Source organism: Lithobates pipiens, unplaced genomic scaffold (genome assembly GCF_037356315.1).
Source record: "Lithobates pipiens isolate NorthernLeopardFrog02 unplaced genomic scaffold, aLitPip1_a1.2 Scaffold_19, whole genome shotgun sequence".
In the NCBI taxonomy this organism is placed as follows: domain Eukaryota; kingdom Metazoa; phylum Chordata; class Amphibia; order Anura; family Ranidae; genus Lithobates; species Lithobates pipiens.
The window spans coordinates 143285637-143304788 of NW_027507764.1; the positions used below are offsets into that span (position 1 = coordinate 143285637).

At 38.7% G+C, this 19152-nt stretch overlaps 1 protein-coding gene across 3 annotated transcripts in view; it reads left to right on the forward strand.

The window, feature by feature from the left end:
* The window catches only part of CREB5 (cAMP responsive element binding protein 5), a 612896-nt gene that overhangs the window by 455257 nt on the left and 138487 nt on the right, over positions 1–19152 (forward strand). For all 3 annotated transcript variants that reach the window (XM_077491353.1, XM_077491354.1, XM_077491355.1), the window contains one exon: positions 16754–16880. In XM_077491353.1, the coding sequence (XP_077347479.1) occupies positions 16754–16880 (127 nt within the window). The remainder of the gene's footprint in view (positions 1–16753; positions 16881–19152) is intronic.

Below are 19152 nucleotides of genomic sequence, written 5' to 3' on the forward strand. Positions count from 1 at the left end.
TTTCCCATCACTGTGATTTAAAATTAACGTCAATTTGACCCACTTTTTTTTTTTTTAGGTTATTAATCGATTAAGCAAAACAATAATCGGCCAACTAATCGATTAAAATAATCGTTAGTTGCAGCCCTAAAAATCATACAACATACAAAAGAAAATCACCACACAGCTTTGCTTCATAAGGTTAGAGTACCCATAAGGATTTGTTGATATTTCCCCAAGGTAATTGGAGGTCTGTGGCTCTTATATGTTTTTAATGTTATTTTTTACTTTGTCTTATAGTATGGCAGCTAGCTTTTCATTGAATATGTACCATGTGATTTTTTTGTTTCACCTGGGCAATAGTGGGAATACTAGATGCTAGAGGTTTGTATGGCCAGGGTGAAAATGGATGACACTAGCTTAATTACCTGGAAGTGCAGAAAAAAGGGTTTAAGATTTAATAAGGTCTCATAGGAGTTTTTAGGTAGCCTATTTCCCAAGACCATAATTCATACAAGAATATCTTTCAACAATCAGAAGACTTTGTAAAATAAAAAAAAAAAATGTTTTGTATAATTTATTATTTTATTCTGGTTTTAGATATTGGGCCCCTTGACTATATGCAGTTTTCACATCCAGGGATTTAAAAAGTATTGCCAGAAATAAATGGTCTGCAAAACAGATTTATTTTCTCCTACTACTGTCAATGTCCAAATCAAGTTACAAAGTTGTCACCATAAAAGCCTAGTGAAGTAATTGGATGTGCTGCTAATCATCCCTTAGAACCTTAGAAGTAGATTCTAAGATGTGTAATGTTAGATTTCGGAAAGTCAGCGAGACAAAAATCTGAATACTTCTGTAACATCTGCTTTTTCTGGCGAGAGTCATAATAATTCCATCAACATACCCTTAGAGCAGTGAAGAGCTGGAGATGTTATCATCTGAAGATATAAGATGGTCTTGTGAAGATTGGCTGATACTGGTAAATAGCCACTATCCTGCCTTTGTTGTGAACTCGTGTAGCCCTGTATTCCAGCCTTAAATGCCTTTAGCTGATTGACTTTCAGATCATACTTTCTGATAGGTAGGGGATTTAAGTGCTGCAGGCTAAATTTGCTGTCTTTATTTTGCAAAAATGCTTAGTGCATATTATAAAAACATTGGGTATTGGTTATGTGAGTCAGAGTATGTTTGGACACCCTGCACCATAGTTGTTTATCTTTATCCTGCTTATTTTCATTATACTTTATATAAATTCTCTTTTCCAAAGGAAAGATGGGCTGTTCCTAGAAGACAGATTGTTGCTGCAGTACTTTTCCAAGGAAGCTGTATGATCTATTGAACTATTTACTTGAAATTAAATAAACTATAAATATATGTAGAGCTTGTGGAAGTGGACTAACTAAGACAAGTTTGGTTTTGTTTCCAAACTGTGTTGTCATGTGCTATAAATATTTTTTTGTGTTTCTTTTTCAAGCTATTACAATTCCTAATAATGGCTTCCAAATAGCACATTCTGTGCTGCTAATTAGATTTTTTTATTATTATTATGCACAGTTATACGTTTGTGTCTTTAAAATGTCAAGGTAAAAGTGAGCCCTCTGAAAGTAATCTTAGCAAGTATCTTTTCAAATATGGCTCGCTTATATGTTTGAATTATGCTTAGTGTCTTCCATGGAATTGTAACAGTTTAGCACTCAAGTTTTCTTTTGCATATGTTGAATGGATGACTTAAAGTGGAAGTAAACTCCCCTTTCGTTTTCAGCCAAGGAAGCTGCCATATTTGCCTCTGTTTAATCTTCAACTGCTATGGTGCTGCACATGTGATTCGTTATGACACCAGCCATTGGATGGTTTGATAGTTTGGCTGAGAGCACAGCCAATGTGCAGTTAGCATTCCCGGCATGCCTTTTTTTTTTTTTAACTGTTTAAATCCATGGGTTTACTTCCACTTTTTTAACTGCACTCAACCATAGCTGCATAAGGAGAACTCTCACTTTCAGAATGTCCATAGGGGAACCAACTTTACAGAGAGTTGGTGGTTCCCACTTTTGCTTTACCCTTCTCATCATGACCCCATTCATAACTTTTCAATTTATTTTGCTAATTTTGTTTTTTATCAGAATGTGAGGAAAAACTTTTGAATGCAAAGCCGGGAAGGTCTATATTGTGCGACTGGATAGCCAGACTAGAGGAAACACCAGCATTTGACTAGTGCTAATTGGTGGAAGGTGTTCCTTGGTTCCTTCTGACAATGATGAGACAATTAAAAGTTTATCACTCCTCAATTCCATCTTAAACTAGCCACATAATAGCCGATTCCTTGGTTAAAAAAAACGAAAACAAAAAGCAACAGAGCTCTGAAGAACAATTGTCTAGTTTGTTGGTAGATACTGGATAAGAAAACTAAAAATATAGCCCTTAGCTGATGGAATAAATTGGTTGCATCACCATTGAATTGTTTTTGTCATGTTGAAACGTTTGAAAGCTGAGGTTGTTGAAATACTGGGCAAATTGATGTTGTCATCCATAATACCGTAATTAGTACTGAGCAAAATGCAAAGAGACCAAAGCCTGCAAAGTCAGGGGACACCTGCAGCTACAGTGGGGAAATGTATTTTTTGTCTAATCAGGTATAGTCAGCCACCTGACCAAGCAAAGGATTCACTTTAAAGAGGAATACAATGGTTTGGTGCCATTTTTGTTTCTATTTATGTATTTTATTTATTTTAAACTATTGTTTTATATACATTTTTCACAGGATATATATATACAGTATCCCACAAAAGTGAGTACACTCCTCACATTTTTGTAAATATTCTATTAGATCTTTTCATGTGACAACACTGAAGAAATGATCTGCTCCCCATTCACACCTGAGACCTTGTAACACTAATGAGTCACATGACACAGGGAGGGAAAATGGCTAATTGGGACCAATTTGGACATTTTCACTTAGGGGTGTACTCACTTTTGTTGCCAGCAGTTTAGAAATGAATGGCTGTGTGTTGAGTTATTTTGAGGGGGCAGCAAATTTACACTGTTATACAAGCTGTACTACTTTACATTGTAGCAAAGTGTAATTTCTTTAGTGTTGTCACATGAAAAGATATAAGAAAATATTTACAAAAATGTGAGGGCTGTACTCACTTTTTTCAGATACTGAAATATGTTTATACTTATATATATATATTCACACACACACAATCTTTGTTTTTCAAGTGAACATTTCATACATGACCAAGGATTTTCAAATCATTACAGGTTAGGTTTGATTAAAACCTGTTATTAAGCCCAGCCATCTGATACATTCTTTAACCACTACAATACAGGGCACTTTCACCCCTTTCCTTCCCAGCCCAATTTTCAGCTTTCATCGCTCTAGCGCTTTCAATGACAATTGCGCGGTCATGCTACACTGTACCCAAATGAAATGGTTATCATTTTGTTCGCACAAATAGAGCTTTATTTTGGTGTTATTTATTCACGACTCCGTTTTTAATTTTTTGCGATATAAGCGCAAAAAAAGCGGAAATTTGGAAAAAAAACAATATTTTCTTTTTTCTATTTGAAAAGAAATCCAATAAAATCAAATTTTGTCATAAATTTAAGCCAAAATGTATTCTGCTACATGTTTTTGGTAAAAAAAAATTCCGTTAAGTGTATAATAATTGGTTTGTGTGATCAGGGACATATGTACGCAAATGATCATGTACATATGTGTGCAGATAATCATTGGGACATGTGATTTTAGTGGGACATATGTGGGGGACATGTTTTTATTATTGGGGACATGTGTTTTTATTATTTGGGGACATGTATGTTTTGGGGACATGTGTGTTTTGGGGACATATGTGGGGACTGTGTTTGTACTGTGTGGTGTGTTGTTTGTTGACACTAGGCTGATGATCAGTGAGTAAAAAGCTGTAAAAAACAGCTCATACTCACTGATCATCAGCCGGGTGCAGCGTTCTGCTCTCCTCTCCTCAGCGATGACTTCCGTGTGAGGAGAGGAGAGCCGATTGCCTAGCAACCGGCTGTTTGTTTACATCACATGACGGCCGTGATTGGACACGGCCGTCATGTGATCAGGAGGGCCAATCACAGAGCCCTCCTGCCGATCTGAGATGTGCCGTGTCCGGGTGACACGAGCACATCGGGATTGCGCCGCTGCGCAGGCACGCGCGCGCGCGATCCTGCTACTTCTGAAGGACGTTCCTGAACGTCCTATCAGGAGTAGACGGCTCCCACCCGGCCGTATATATGCATTGGCCGGGTGGGAAGTGGTCACTTTAGTTATTATATGGAAAAAAACCTTTACAATATCACTGTCCATTGCTTTCACCACACTCTGAGTTTAGAAAGATGAGGTCCATACATAAAAACAAATAATCTATAGAGCTAGAAAATGTACCAGTTACTGAGAGTCATAACTGAAAAGTCTGTATTAAAAAGTACACAATAGAACAAATAATACGAGTTCATAACTTCATTTCAGCCACAGGAACTTGGAATCAAGTCCTTGTGTGAGAGTAAAACTGTATACTACCTATATTATCCACACCTGAAATCTTGGGATAAGAGCCAACCTGAATTAGTAAACAGAAAGATAAAGCGCAGAGTGGTGTCAGTAAAATCAAACCCCTTGAATCGTAATGAAGCATCCACATACAGCAATCCAGCCTCAGTATACATGAAAAGGAGTCAGCACATCACAGGGTGTAGTAGTAGATCTGGAGGAGGGTCCGTGGTACACAAACAGCAGTAGCAGCGCTACCTCTGCCGAGAGCCGGTTATTTGAAGCTGCAGCCGCTACCAGTGAAACCGAGTTCTGGAGAGAAGCTGAGCTGAGAGCCAGCTTACTCACAACCCACAGCACACACCAGAATGACATGGCAACACATTTCCAGTCTTCCTGCCCCTTTGTCAAGTCAAATCCATATATGTTAGTTCCAACTATGTAAGCCAATGTACACTTGATTACTGTTTTAGAACACCAAAAAAATGTGTGACTTTTACAGCCATTCATGAATGACAGCGTTGGTCTTGAACAAATCAGTGACTCCTTCCTGAAAGCACTTAAAACAGCTGGGTCTATCATTTATCTTGGACACTTCAATTTGATTAACAGACCTGACAGCAGAAGGCCATGATCTGGGGGACTGCAGTATTTATCACTCATGAAAGTAGCTTGAAATTTTTACCTGTCATCGTTGACATGTTAATTGAAAGAAAAGCTTATGTTGTCTGGGACTTCATGAATGGTGTTTATACAAGTACACAGGTAGAAGTAATCTGTCTGCAGAGGCTCAGCTCTCTAGGAACAAGATTGGGGATACAACAATGCATTGATGTATGTATATACACTTTTTTGTGTGGGTTTTCTGCAATAAAATACTTCTCCCACAGGCAAAATTAAAAATACAGGAAACAATGAATGTAAAATCTGTAGCTATTACAGAGCTTGTCTGTACACGACTCTGTTTTTAGATCATCTATATGTTAGAAAAAAATATATATACAGTATATATTCTAGTCCCAGTCTTCCGATACCAATCCTATTAGATGGATACCAACACCCATGTTATCTGTAGTAAAAGCTCTTAAGTTTGCCTGTCCTTTTTGCGGAGGATGGAAAAAAGGTGGTTTTTTTCTGTAAACCACTGAACTGCACATTTTTTCCACCATCATTAGATATCCACTCATAAGATATCATTTTATTTACACATTGTTGCTACAGCAGGTTAAAACAGTAAAATAAGAAAATGGTCTGTATCAAATGGTTATCCTAGCAGTAGGGTATTGTTTTGAGTGCAAAAGGTTGTGAGTCTACAAGCTCCAGAGACTAAAATCTGGCCGTGTATATTGATAAGGATTAGTAAACATATTGTGGTATTGGCAGGCATCCCCATCTTCTCTAGCATGCCTTCTAATCCACCTTCTACCATCTGTAGCAGTCGATAACCAATGGTTTAGGTGAAAGGTGACTTCTCTATATAAAAGACACTATTTTCTGCCTAGGATAATTTCGGGAAAAGGGTGGGTTAGGACAGACATGGTGATAGGTGGCGACACATTAAAAAAACCTCCAAGTGCAGAAAGGCTGTAGAGCTCTGGGAAATAGAAAGGCACACTCACCTGGGATACCCATTATTTACTATGGCACATTGCTTGAAAAATGTGCTTTGGTGGAACTGAGACATAACTTGAGCCATGGAAAAGCTATTGATTCTGGATACTCTGGTTTGAAGTGCATCTGTATGTGATAAATTGAGCAGGCAAAAGGTGACATCCGCAACCAAATCCATAGCTATTCAAGAGTCCAGGAGCCTCAACAATGGTCATGAGCAGGTGTGCTCCCAGTGGATCAACTTCTATTACATCTTCACACAAGCATGTACCTAAAGTCAGTCTTGAAAGTGGTGAATTTAATAAAAAATGTGGTTTAAATAAATACTGTTGCTCTGTCAGTGTGACTTTTCCATATTTTTGTATTTGAAGTTCTTCCTAAACTGCTCAGTCTGGCTGTAAGACATTACAGCATGGAGTCTGAGTGCTGCAGGATGGAATTTTCACTTTTAGGAATTAGCTGCATTTCACCACTAATCACTTCCTAACTCAATATTATTATCACATTATTATTTCTGGGCATTATTTGTAATAATTGGTTGGGCTGTGTGCTTATTTCTATTTAAAATAATCTTAAAGCTAGTCTATTTGTTCTGGGTCAGTTTGCATAATTTTGGATGTATACCTGTGATCCCTTTCTATAAAAGGTTGCACTCACAGCATTGATATTTGTCAGTGTGTATTGGACCTGTTACTGTTAGGTAAAGCTGACAATTCTCTGTAGAGAAATGACGTTTTTTTTTTTTCATTTTGTTTTTTCTTTTTTTTTTCTTTTTTGGCACTGGTACACAAACCCTAATTGCAGTGTCTAGTTTGTCATGCATTTTATTTGGCAATAGCTTGCTTATTTACCCTCCAAATGACCAGAATTTAATGAAAAGGTTCACGCCCATAGACAAAGTTCGCAAACTTCAACCTTAGAACAAGATTTTTAAAAAATTATGATCTGAACCCAGGGAGATTCACTCATCTCTAGTAGAGAAACATTATGTACCCTGCATGCAAACAGACAGCATGCTGATTTACTTCCTGTGCCAGGATCCTCTATACCAGTGATGGCAAACCTTGGCACTCCAGATGTTTTGGAACTACATTTCCCATGATGCTTATGCACTCTTCAGTGTGGTTGAGCATCATGGGAAATGTAGTTCCAACACATCTGGGGTGCCAAGGTTCACCATCACTGCTCTATACTGTAATGCCACAGGGATGTGCCCTGCTGACACTAAAGCCTCATACACACGATAGGACTTTGTACAAACTTTCCCTTGGATTTTTATACAAAGGGCGCCGGCCCTGAACTTGTATTGCATGCACACGGCAGGACTTTTTCAGCCAACTTTCACAAAATCACGTGGTTTTTCTGCTCTTTACCGCCACCTGTGGTCAACTTCTGTATTGTTGTCTGATCTTTTGCATTGGTTCTGAGCATGCCTGTTTGTACTTTGCACAAAAGTCCTATGGTTTTCTGTACACACGATCAGACTTTGCTCCATCTGACTTTTGTTGCCAGAAAGTTTGTCTGTTCGCACAGCCAACAAAAGTCTACAAACATACTCTGACTCACATAACCAATACCCAATGTTTTTTATAATATGCACTAAGCATTTTTGCAAAATAAAGACAGCAACCAAAAAAGTTTGTCCGATGGAGCGTACACACGGTCGGATGTTGCTCCAAAACAGCTAATTTGCATGTTTGTTGTCAAAAAGTCTGTGTATGGGCCTTAAGAAATGTATCTTACCAACATAGAAACAGAGAAGAGTGACAGAGAAAAATACCCAGTAGGCCAGCAAGACTGCCCACCCCTCACCCTTTTTTTTTTGTTTTATGTGTCTGAATATACTGTATCTAGGTTTTTCCCAGGCATGTTTGAATGCACTTACTGTTGACTGATTCATTACTTCTGCTGAAAGTCTATTCCAAGCATCAACTGCTGTAAAATAAACTGTAAAATAAACCAACACTGACAATTATTAGGTGTTCAAGGATGTACAGTTTATCTATTTATAATCTGTGTATTTATAATCCGCATCTATAATCATAGATATCATTTATCTTGGACAGGTAAAACCATGGAGAATTATGTTTTATAGCGTAGGGCAAATCTGCATGCAGAGGTGAGTTTTGTATAGCAAGGAATTAAAAAAAAGTATTTCAGTAGTCTGAAAACCGATCATTTGAAATGAATAGTTGCATATCTTTGGTATTTGCACTATATGTTATATTACAGGTAAAGTGTTGTCAAAAATACTTATGTTCAGCTCATATATATATATATAGTATACCCCTCACATTTTTGTAAAGAAAAATTCAGCGTATGACAGTGTACATTTGCTGTCCCCTCGAAATAAATTAACGTACAGCCATGTCTAAACGGCTGGCAACAAAAGTGAGTACACCCCTAAGTGAAAAGTGTAAATATTTTGTGTGGCCACCATTATTTTCCATCACTGCCTTAACCCTCTTGGGCATGGAGTTCACCAGAGCTTCACAAGTTTCCACTGGAATCCTCTCCCACTCCTCCATGATGACATCACGGAGCTGGTGGATTTTAGAGACCTTGCGCTCCTCCACCTTCCATTTGAGGATGCCCCACAGATGCGGAATAGGGTTTAGGTCTGGAGACATGCTTGGCCAGTCCATTACCTTTACCCTCAACTTCTTTAGCAAGGCAGTGGTCGTCTTGGAGGTGTGTTTGGGGTCGTTATCATGTTGGAATACTGCCTTGCGTCCCAGTCTCCGACGTCTCCCATACTCAGCCGGGCACCCACAGTTAGAATGCCGGCGAGGAGGGGGAGAGGAGCGAGGCTTCGTGTGCCCACATCACTGGACCATGGGACAGTAAGTGTCTGATTATTAAAAGTCAGCAGCTACATTTTTTGTTGCTGCTGACTTTTAAATGGGTGGAACTCTGCTTTAAATTTAATGTGAAGGATGTGTCTGCTTTCAGGAGCAAATCAGATTGAAGCGAGGCTCCAAAGTCGACAAACGGAACAAACAAATGGAATGATCTCTATTATTATAATATAATTATAGTGATCGAGTTCTCCCGAGATATCATACAAGTTTGTGTTATGAAAGGAAACAATGAATGGCAGACTAACAGAGATTGCGTTTTTATATATGTTACTTTTTTAACTTTTGCTACAATGACTTACCATTTAATTTTTCACTATGTTCAAGGTTTCAAAATGCTAGCAATTTTAAATACTTTTCAAAACTCCCACGACATACCTGAAAATCTTGTGCCGTGGATCAAGAATCACTGAGATAGGTCTATACTCATCTTTATGCAACTAAGCTGCACATTCAGGGCACCTTAATTCCATATGGTGTTTGATTGATGGATTGCTTTGGTGGTAAAACTTTACTATATAAGTACCAATACTTTTTTCCATATGTAGCGCTACCCCTATAGGAGCCACTGGATAGGATGAGTCATCAGTTCTCCTCGACCTTCTCAAAAACCTCAGCCCCTCTGACACCTCGGGCCGAGTGTGCAAACCTACAATATCACAGAAAATCACTGAAAGTAATACTTGGTATCTAAGACTGCTTTCACACCGTCCGAGCATTAGCGGTAAAGCGCTGCTCGTTTTAACGGCACTTTACCGCTGGTATAGCAGCACTTTGGCACCGCTATTTGAGTAGTAGCAGGGCACATTTAACCCCCAAGATGGTGCATCCGAAGCAGTTTTTAGCCACTTCGAAAATGCTGCCCATTCATTCCAGTGGGCAGGGGCAGTCTGGGAGCAGTATATACACTGCTCATAAACCACCCCAAAGATGCTGCTTGAAGGACTTTTTCTAATGTCCTGCAAGCGCACTGCCCCAGTGTGAAAGCTTTCACACTGGGATGGCAGGGGCAGGGAAGGCAGTTTTTAGGCACTTTCAGGCACTTTACTGGCGCTATTTCTAGCGCTAAAACTCCTGTAAACTGCCCCAGTGTGAAAGGGTTCTAATAGTAGTACTATATCAAACTATATCAGTGCTGTAGCATAGAAACCAGGCACCAAACCAGGTAGTAAAAGCAAACTTAATATATTGTCACCCAGTATGGTTGGTAACTAACATACAAAGTGATTAACAGCAAGGTCCAGGCATAAGATGACATTTGGCGTCCAGTCTAGTATAAACCGAAGCAAGGCCCCTCAAGTGCACCAGTGAGCAGTAGTAAAGTTTAATCTACCAAGTGTTGGAACTATACTGCCAAATCGCATTTATGGTGGCGATGCTAGTCCTAGACCAACTGGGTATGCACTGTCCAAAAAAAAAAGGAGGATGGTAGTAGAAGGAGCAGGAGAACAAAGGGGTCTTGCAAAATAATTATTATAGGAGAGGCAGTCCTTGGAGATGCTCTTCTGCCAGCTATCATCTGGGCCCTTCAAGAGCATCTTTGCTTTTAACAACAGTCTCAGTTAACCTGCATGTAATAAAGGTACAGTATAGGTATGGTATAGTCCTGGCACAGGTGCAAGGTAGGTGTGGTTCAGATGTGGTAAAGATTTGGTATAATGCAGTATTAAGTTGGTATAAGTGCAGTCAAGGTTTGGAATAAATGCGGTAGAGAGTGCAGTACGGGTGCGGTATAGATTGATTACACTTGGTGTCCTGCTCTCAGTGGCTCAGTCCCTGCTAGCAGTATCAATATTGGGCAAATAGCCCTCTCACAAGTCCCCAGGATGCTGCGTTGACCTCTCTTTGTTGAAGGGGAGCCCTTCTTGGTTTCTCCCCAAAAATCTGATCAGTGATGTGAAGCGGTGGGTGAGTGGTTACTCCATTGTCCCTGCTGCAGCTGCGCAGATGCTGTGATGAGGGCAGGGCTTGTCTCCCCCTGGGTGTCTTCACTCCCAGTCTCAGGCTTACATCCCCACTAGCAGGTGAATACTCTGATAGAGGTGCTCTGCTTTCCCCCTCTAATCCTTTTGGGCGAAGCTCCGCTTTAAACATTGTGATCTGAGATAAGATTATTATTATTATTATACATAATATATATAATTATTTAATAATCATGTAAAGCTTCTACATAGACTTCCAAACAGGTGAGAAAAGTAATGGTGGACAAACATGATCTTCATATTTGCGTAATGTTGATGCACTGCTGTGTGCACAAATTTCTACTTGTTTGCTATGATAATACAGGTTGCCATTTTCTTGTTCAACCCAGAGTACATAGTCTCCATCCGAATTCTCCTATCTCTAATATTAATGCGTTCAAAGTATTATCAAAGGCATATATATATATATATATATATATATATATATATATATATATATATATATATATATATATGGATAGAGTGGCAAGGGGTTAGGGAAGTTTCCTACTCTCTAATTGCCCTATTCACCAATGTTACTGCAAATACAAGTGATGGGTAATCCAACATTTTAGGTTACCACCAGAACAGTGATAGGGGGAAACCTTCCAATTGGGAAAATTGTTCACAGGACAGCTGTCTAACAGGGGATTTCCCCCACCCTATCCAAATAGAAAAAGGCATTGACTGTAGATATATTTCACATTCTTTCTATTGGTAGACTATTCCTCAACATGACACACAACATTTTTTCCCTGCATCTATAAAGATACTTTGATAACCTACAAAGATTTAATGTATTAGTTTATTCAATAAATCTAAAACAGCAGAGCTATAAAGTGGGGTAATAACAAGCAGAATATAGACCCTGTGCATCTGGAATCATTTGTGTTGTCTAGACAATTTACAGATATAATTCTTATAGGAGTTGGCATGAGAATGATGGTTGTTGAGTGCCAGAGTCCCGGGGCATAGAGCTGATTTCTGACATTGCTACTGCACACATTAGAAAGACTGTTGGCAATAGTTGTAATAATGCATAAGTCCAAAATATGTGAGGATAATTCATTATTGGTTGTTTTGGCATAAACATGTATTACCAACAGAAGCAAGAGAAAGCTTTTGGCCAAAGACTACTTAAAGGCAAGACGTTCAAGCTGGTCATAGAGATACGGGGTGTGTGTGTGTGTGTGTGTGTGTGTGTGTGTGTGTGTGTGGGGGGGGGGGGGGGGGGGTCTTATCATTTGTGTAATAATGTGTGTTCTCTATAGCAATCTGAAAATTCAACATTTATAACTTCACCTGTACTGACAGTAGAAAAGGGGTTGTTTGATATGGCCAACAGAGATAGTTATTTTTAAGACATTTTTAGAATGAAGTCCCCTTGGATTACATTAATACATGTTCTTCTTATCTTAACTCTAGGCAAATAGCTAAATACTTATATGGATTTTCATGTCAAATGATTCGTAATTCTATTCAGACTTTTTATCCAAGTACCTTTGCCAGAAAGCACAATCAGGTCCTACAGACTGTAGCAAAACAAAAATGCCTTATCCAGGACCTGGTTTAGCATATTGTAGTGTGAAAGAGCACCAGCATATTGATTATGTCATCCTGCTGGTATTCCCTCCCGTATGTGTGTTCACCGTATGTCTGATAGTATGGTGCAAAGCAATGGAACACTAATTGACTCAGAACGATGGCCCTTTTCTTTCCCAGCCTATACAGGGAATTACAGGGGGCTGGTGTCGTGACAGACTAGGTCTAAATAAATTGAATTTAGCTATTTTTTACTGAAGTCATGACTGTATTAAATTGGGTTTTTATTACTGCCTGGAGCTTAGCTTTAACCTGTTCAGATCCAAACTCACTTGGTGCCCTTGTAACTGAAGTCTTTCAGTCAGAGGGGTGGTGTGATCTAATCACTGATTTCCTTCATAAAATGCCATTGGGTGATTCAGCCAACCAGACTCCGACGATCATTAAAATGTGAGTCCAATGTAGACTGTACCCATTTAGCTGTACCTGTTTTGATGCCTTGTCTGCAATTATAATTTTAGTGAAGGCTCACAGGTTATAACAGCCTGCAAACAGTCACCGGATAGTATCGGGTTGGACCCCTTTTTGCTTTCAGAATTGCCTTAATTCTTCGTGGCATAGATTCAAGAAGGTTTTGGAAACATTCCTCAGAGATTTTGGTCCATATTGACATGATAGCATTATGCAGCTGCTGCAGAATTGTCAGCTGCACATCCGTGATGAGAATCTCCCATTCTACCACATCCCAAAGGTGCTCTATTGGATTGGATTGAGATCTGGTGACTGTGGAGGCCATTGGAGTACAGTGAACTCATTGTCATATTCTAGAAACCAGTTTGAGATTATCTGAGCTTTGTGACATGGTGCATTATCCTACTGGAAATAGCCGATCACTGGATATTTTCTCTTTTTCAGACCATTCTCTGTAAACCTTAGAGATAGTTGTGCGTGAAAATCCCAGTAGATCAGCAGTTTTTGAAATACTCACACCAGCCCAACTGGCACCAACAACCATGCCATGTTCAAAGTCACTTAAATTCTCTTTCTTTCCCATTCTGATGCCCGGTTTGAACTTCAGCAAGTCATCTTCACTACTTCTGGATGCCTAAATGCATTGAGTTGCTGCCATGTAATTAGCTGATTAGCAATTTGTGTTAGACAGGTGTACCTGATAAAGTGGCCAGTGAGTGTGTATCTGTTTACTGTAATATTGCTTTCCTTTTGAGCTACAGCTGGTTGCTTAAATGATCATTACAATACGAAGCAAATTAATAGCTGAATGCCAGAATGCCAAGCTTTTTAATGTAGTGCTAGTTTTTTTTGCTTGCTATACTAGTAAACTTGCACATAAATAAGAGCATTTGTACCTTAAACAGAAATAAACTCATATATATATAAGTTTTCCAAAACAGTTGCATTCAAGGCATGCCATGAATGATAACTGTCACACTCGCTTGTGCTCTCAACCAACCTGTCAAACCATCAAATGGCTGATGTCATAACTGATCACATGTAGCACCATGGCCACTGCAGATCAATCATAGGCTATGATGGGAACTTTCTTTTGCTGTAAAGCACAGAAGGATTTAGTTCTGCTTCAGGTCAGGAAAAAATACACTGAGGTCTCATCAGTGCTCTATTTTAGAAATGCCCATATTATTTATCGTGTGGAAAAAAAACGATTTCAAACATTTGAACAAAGAAAAGTGTCTGTCTTGCTGTCTTGTCTACTGGCCCCCAAATTCAATGTATTATTTTTCTGATGCATGTTAGAAAAGAAGTCGCTTTTCTGGTTGTTGGATGAAACAGATATACCAGGTTCTTGCATATCCTTTTTTACTTTTTTTATTTTTCACTTTTTTAAATTGGTTGAACAAGGGTTATCTACAGAGGTTGCAGTTTATGTTTAGACATAGGATCATTTTTTGATTTGAATGATTAGGGCAGGCTCAAGTAATGATTGTCTCATGTCCATATTTGCAGGCAGTTTTATACAGTACACATGTTAATGCAGAATTAGAACATCTGCATCCAGGTTCATCATTCAGATCTGGGCAGTCCTTTGCAGGGTTAATGTTCCGTGTGATAGATTGCTATGTGTGGGCAAAATAAAGACGGTCGTATTGAAATGATCTGAACTTCCTTTAAACCCATTACATGTATGTATTTTATTACGCAGGTTTACCCTGAGGCACACAATCTGCTAATCATCTTATCTATGACATAACCTTTCTTATATATTTACTCATTATTATATAACGTTGTGCATTTTTCATAATTGTGTTATTAAGATATATCTTGTCAATATTTTTATTAATGCTGTTGTTTGCTATTAACTTTCAATTTAGAGGTACAACAGTAGTTTTAGCTTTTGCAAGTGTTATATTTGCTTTCTTTGTTCACATATATTGTTTTCTCAGTTTAATATTTGGCAATAAGCTTTCAAGCATGCACCTCAGTTTACATTTCATTTATTTTATAGTCATCTTGATGTTGTAATTATGGTGTCCCAAGTTTTATTATTATTTATATTATTATTATATTCTGTTGTAAATGGTAAGTGTACTGTAGATCCCTGCCTACTATTGACCATAATATGGAGTAATATGCTTTTAAGTATATCTGCTACATGTCAGACTCCCAGTAGCTATTTGACAGCCCTGGTATCTGCCAGAAAGGCTATTGCCTGTGACTATTTTTTGGTCGACAAGGTCCACTTACCTGATTTTCTTCAAATAACCCATAATTAAATATCAAAAAGTTATATCCTAATATCCTTTACTTTGATTTGTGAACTATTAGGCCTTATATATACAGTCAATGGATACACAAGTGTCTTTAGGTGACATTCAACCTCACAGATGTTGCAGGCCCACTGACTTTCACTGTTTCATCCAGTGCGGGGGGTTGGCAACCTGGGTCCCTCCAGCTGTTGTGGAACTACATTTCCCATGATGAATTGCAAGGCTTGCAGTTAAAATTACTCTCAAAGGCATGATGGCACTTGTAGTTCTGCAACAGTTGGAGGGCCCCAGGTTGCCTACCCCTGATCTAGTGGGACCCCTTTCAGAAACTCTCTTGTCAGAGCCACTGGAGGAAGCATTGAAAATAAGTATAGGGGTTGATTTACTAAAGTTAAATAGGCTGTTCACTTTGCAATGAAAGTTGCAGTTTGCAAGGGAAATTTTGTGAATATGGTGATATTTCAATTTTGAAAGGTAAATTAAAAACATAATTTTTGCTTAAACATGTTTGGAGCATGGAATTCAGCAGAACTTCATCTCATTCACTAAACTCTGGGAATAATTCCCTTGCAACGTGCAACTTCCTTGAAAAGTGAACAGTCAATTTGCCTTTAGTAAATCAGCCCCCCCCCCCTTATTATTATATGTAATGAGAATAATGCACTGTTTTCGTGTAGAAATGATTAAAAATGAAAACAGAAACAAGATTATTAAAATTAAAGTACAGCCACAACTTTTTCATTTTGGATAGAGTCACATCTTTTTTTTGCTGTCTGTATGCCTGCTAGGTAGATTTGTCCTGGTGACCACTGTCACTGAAACAGAAATGAATTCAAATCTGTGTAAGCTTTGTGTTGGATGGTGTTCGAGCTTACACATGATTTGTACCTCTTCTGGTGACAATGCAATGGCAATTGGCTGCCTATGCACAAGCACTACCCCCCGGGAGGAGTTTACATATTTGGAAATACCATGTATTTCCTGATAAAATTTAAGGAACAATGAATTGGTGGAGGAACGCCGCAAAGGTGAAATTAGGGGGTGGAATTTTGAGAGACTGTCCCTTTGACCTAATCGGGTAAACATATATTTTTAGAATTTGTAGTTTTTCTTTATCTTGTTGCCATTTTTTTGAGCATACACCTGTATTACATAGGTCACCAATTTGTTGCCTCCATTGTGGATGAGATTTTCCATATTTCAGTCTGTTATTAACTTTTACTATATACAATGTTGCCAGAAATAGAAAGCGAACACAGATCAAATGTGATTTTGGCTTATATTCTTTGTTGTCTGGAAAGTATAACAGACAAGTTCTTGGTCAATGACTGCTGTAAAACTGCTGGTGTACCCCTGTTATTGTAACCTGTCCTCCTCTGATAATATGAAAACAGTGTTCATGAATAGGAAAGGTTGTGCAGAGAACCTGGGTCAAAATATCAGGCATCTATGGAGTTAGTCTGACATGTAATACGATGTACAGCCCTTAAATGTTTATACTGTCTGTAATTCTTACCATGATTTCACTTCTCTTTATAGGCCTGTCCCGGGCTCTCTTTCCTCATTATTACATCTACACAACCGACAAAGACAACCCATGCCTGCCTCTATGCCTGGCACTCTGCCCAACCCCACCATGCCCGGGTCCTCTGCCGTCTTGATGCCTGTGAGTTATCTTACCTATATTACAAACATTAAGGGGCTATATAAATAAATGGGATTGCTTTATTATGCAACTGTGTCTTCAAAACGACCTCTCTAACTCGTTAATATTGGTTTAACGACCCCCATTGGTTTAACCACTTCAGCCCCAGAAGATTTTACCCCCTTCCTGACCAGAGCACTTTTTACAATTTGGCATTGCATCGTTGTAACTGACAATTGAGCGGTCATGCTATGCAGTACCCAAACAAAGTTTGTGTCCTTTTGTGTCCACAAATAGAGCGTTCTTTTGGTGGTATTTGATCACCTCTGTGGTTTTTATTTTTTGTACTATAAATTAAAAAAAGACAATTTAAAAAAAAAAAAACAATATTTTTTACTTTTTGCTCTAATAAATATCCCCCAAAATTTTGAAAAAAAAACAAATTTCTTCATCAGTTTAGGCCAATATATATTCTTCTACATATTTTTGGTAAAAAATCCCAATAAGCATATATTGATTGGTTTGCACAAAAGTTATAGTGTCTAAAAACTATGGGAAACATTTACGCCATTTTTATGGCATTTTTATTATTGATTTTTTTACTAGTAATGGCCATGATCTGCGACCTTACGATGGACAGATCAGACACTTTTTTTGGGACTATTGACATTTCTACTGATTACTGATTACTGTGTAAATGTCACTGGTAGTAAGGGGGTTAACAATAGGAGGCAATCAAGGGGTTAAATGTGTTCCCTCAGTGTGTTCTAACTGTATGGGGATAAGACTGAGTAGGAGTGGAGACATACTGCTGTTCCTACTTAGTACACACATGATTGGATGATAAAAGTCAGCAGAGTTTCACCTCATTTATTAAGTTTTGGAGCAATCTCCTTTGCAAAGTAATGGCCTATTAGCATTTAGTAACTAAATCCCAGTGTGTTAACATTTATTCACCAAGATGTATTATGTAAACATCTTATGCAAAAAACAAAGATTTGCCACAAGGTGGCTTGAGATTAAGCCTACCAGCATCCACTTAAACATGTAATATACTTTTCAGGTGGACCTAGTAATAATACCTTGAATATCTATTTGTTTTATTTAACAAAAATTGTGTACTGTATGCAATTAACTGTTGCGATTACATTAATTATTAAAATGCTGTATCATGTTTCATTATGGCCACTTCATGGGTATCTAAGGTAAAACGTTTGATTAGGTAGGTGCTTTGTCCTTGCTTGGGAGTTTTTTTAGCTCCTTGTCCCAATGACCATTGCCACCAATGGAGAAAGTGACAGTAAATTTAAAGTGCCATGGTTGTTAACTTAATTAGAGGTGTAAAAGGGAAATCTACCAATCGGAACATTTGTTCAGGACAGCTGTCTAAAAAAGATGTATGGTCTCATGGAGAGATGTCCCCTCATTTCCTGTTGTGTCTATGGGGCCGTAAGAGAAGGAAAATCTCTCCAGTGGGGTACAGACAGTAAAAACAAATTCATATACCCACTTTCTGCCCAGGCCAGTTTTCACCTTTTTAGCACTGTCGCACTTTGAATGACAATTGCATGATCATGCAACACTGTACCGAAACAAAATTTGTATCTTTTTTTCACTCAAATAGAGCTTTCTTTAGGTGGTATTTATTCACCACTTGTTTTTTTTTTGTTTTTTTGCTAAAGTAACAAAAAAAAACATTTTGCATAGTTTGTTATAAAATTTAGCAAACAGGTAATTTTTTTCCTTCACTGATGTCCACTGATGAAGCTGCACTGATAGGCACTGATGGGGTGGCACTGATAGGTTGACCTGATGGGCATTGATGAGGCAGCATTGATGAGGTGGCCCTGATGGGCACTGATCGGTGGCACTAATAGGCACTGATAGATGACACTGATGGGCTCTGATAGGTGGCACTGAAGGGCAATAAGAAGTGACACTGATAGGCAGCACTGATATGTGGCACTGATGGATACTGATAGGTGTCACTGATGGGCACTGATAGGAACTGGTAGGTGGCACTGATAGGTAGCACTGATAGGTGACACTGATGATGAGGTACTGATGGGCACTGATAGTTGACACTAGTGGACACTGATTGGCAGTATTGGTGGGCACTCATTAGCAGCACTGATGAGCACTGATTAGCAGCACTGGTGGGCACTAATAGGTGGCACTGGTGGGCACTGATAGGGGGCACTAGTGGGCACTGCTAGGGGGCACTGGTTTGCATGGATTAGCAGCACTGATGGACACTGTGTGGAGCCAATGTCCCTATAATACAAGCCGGTTA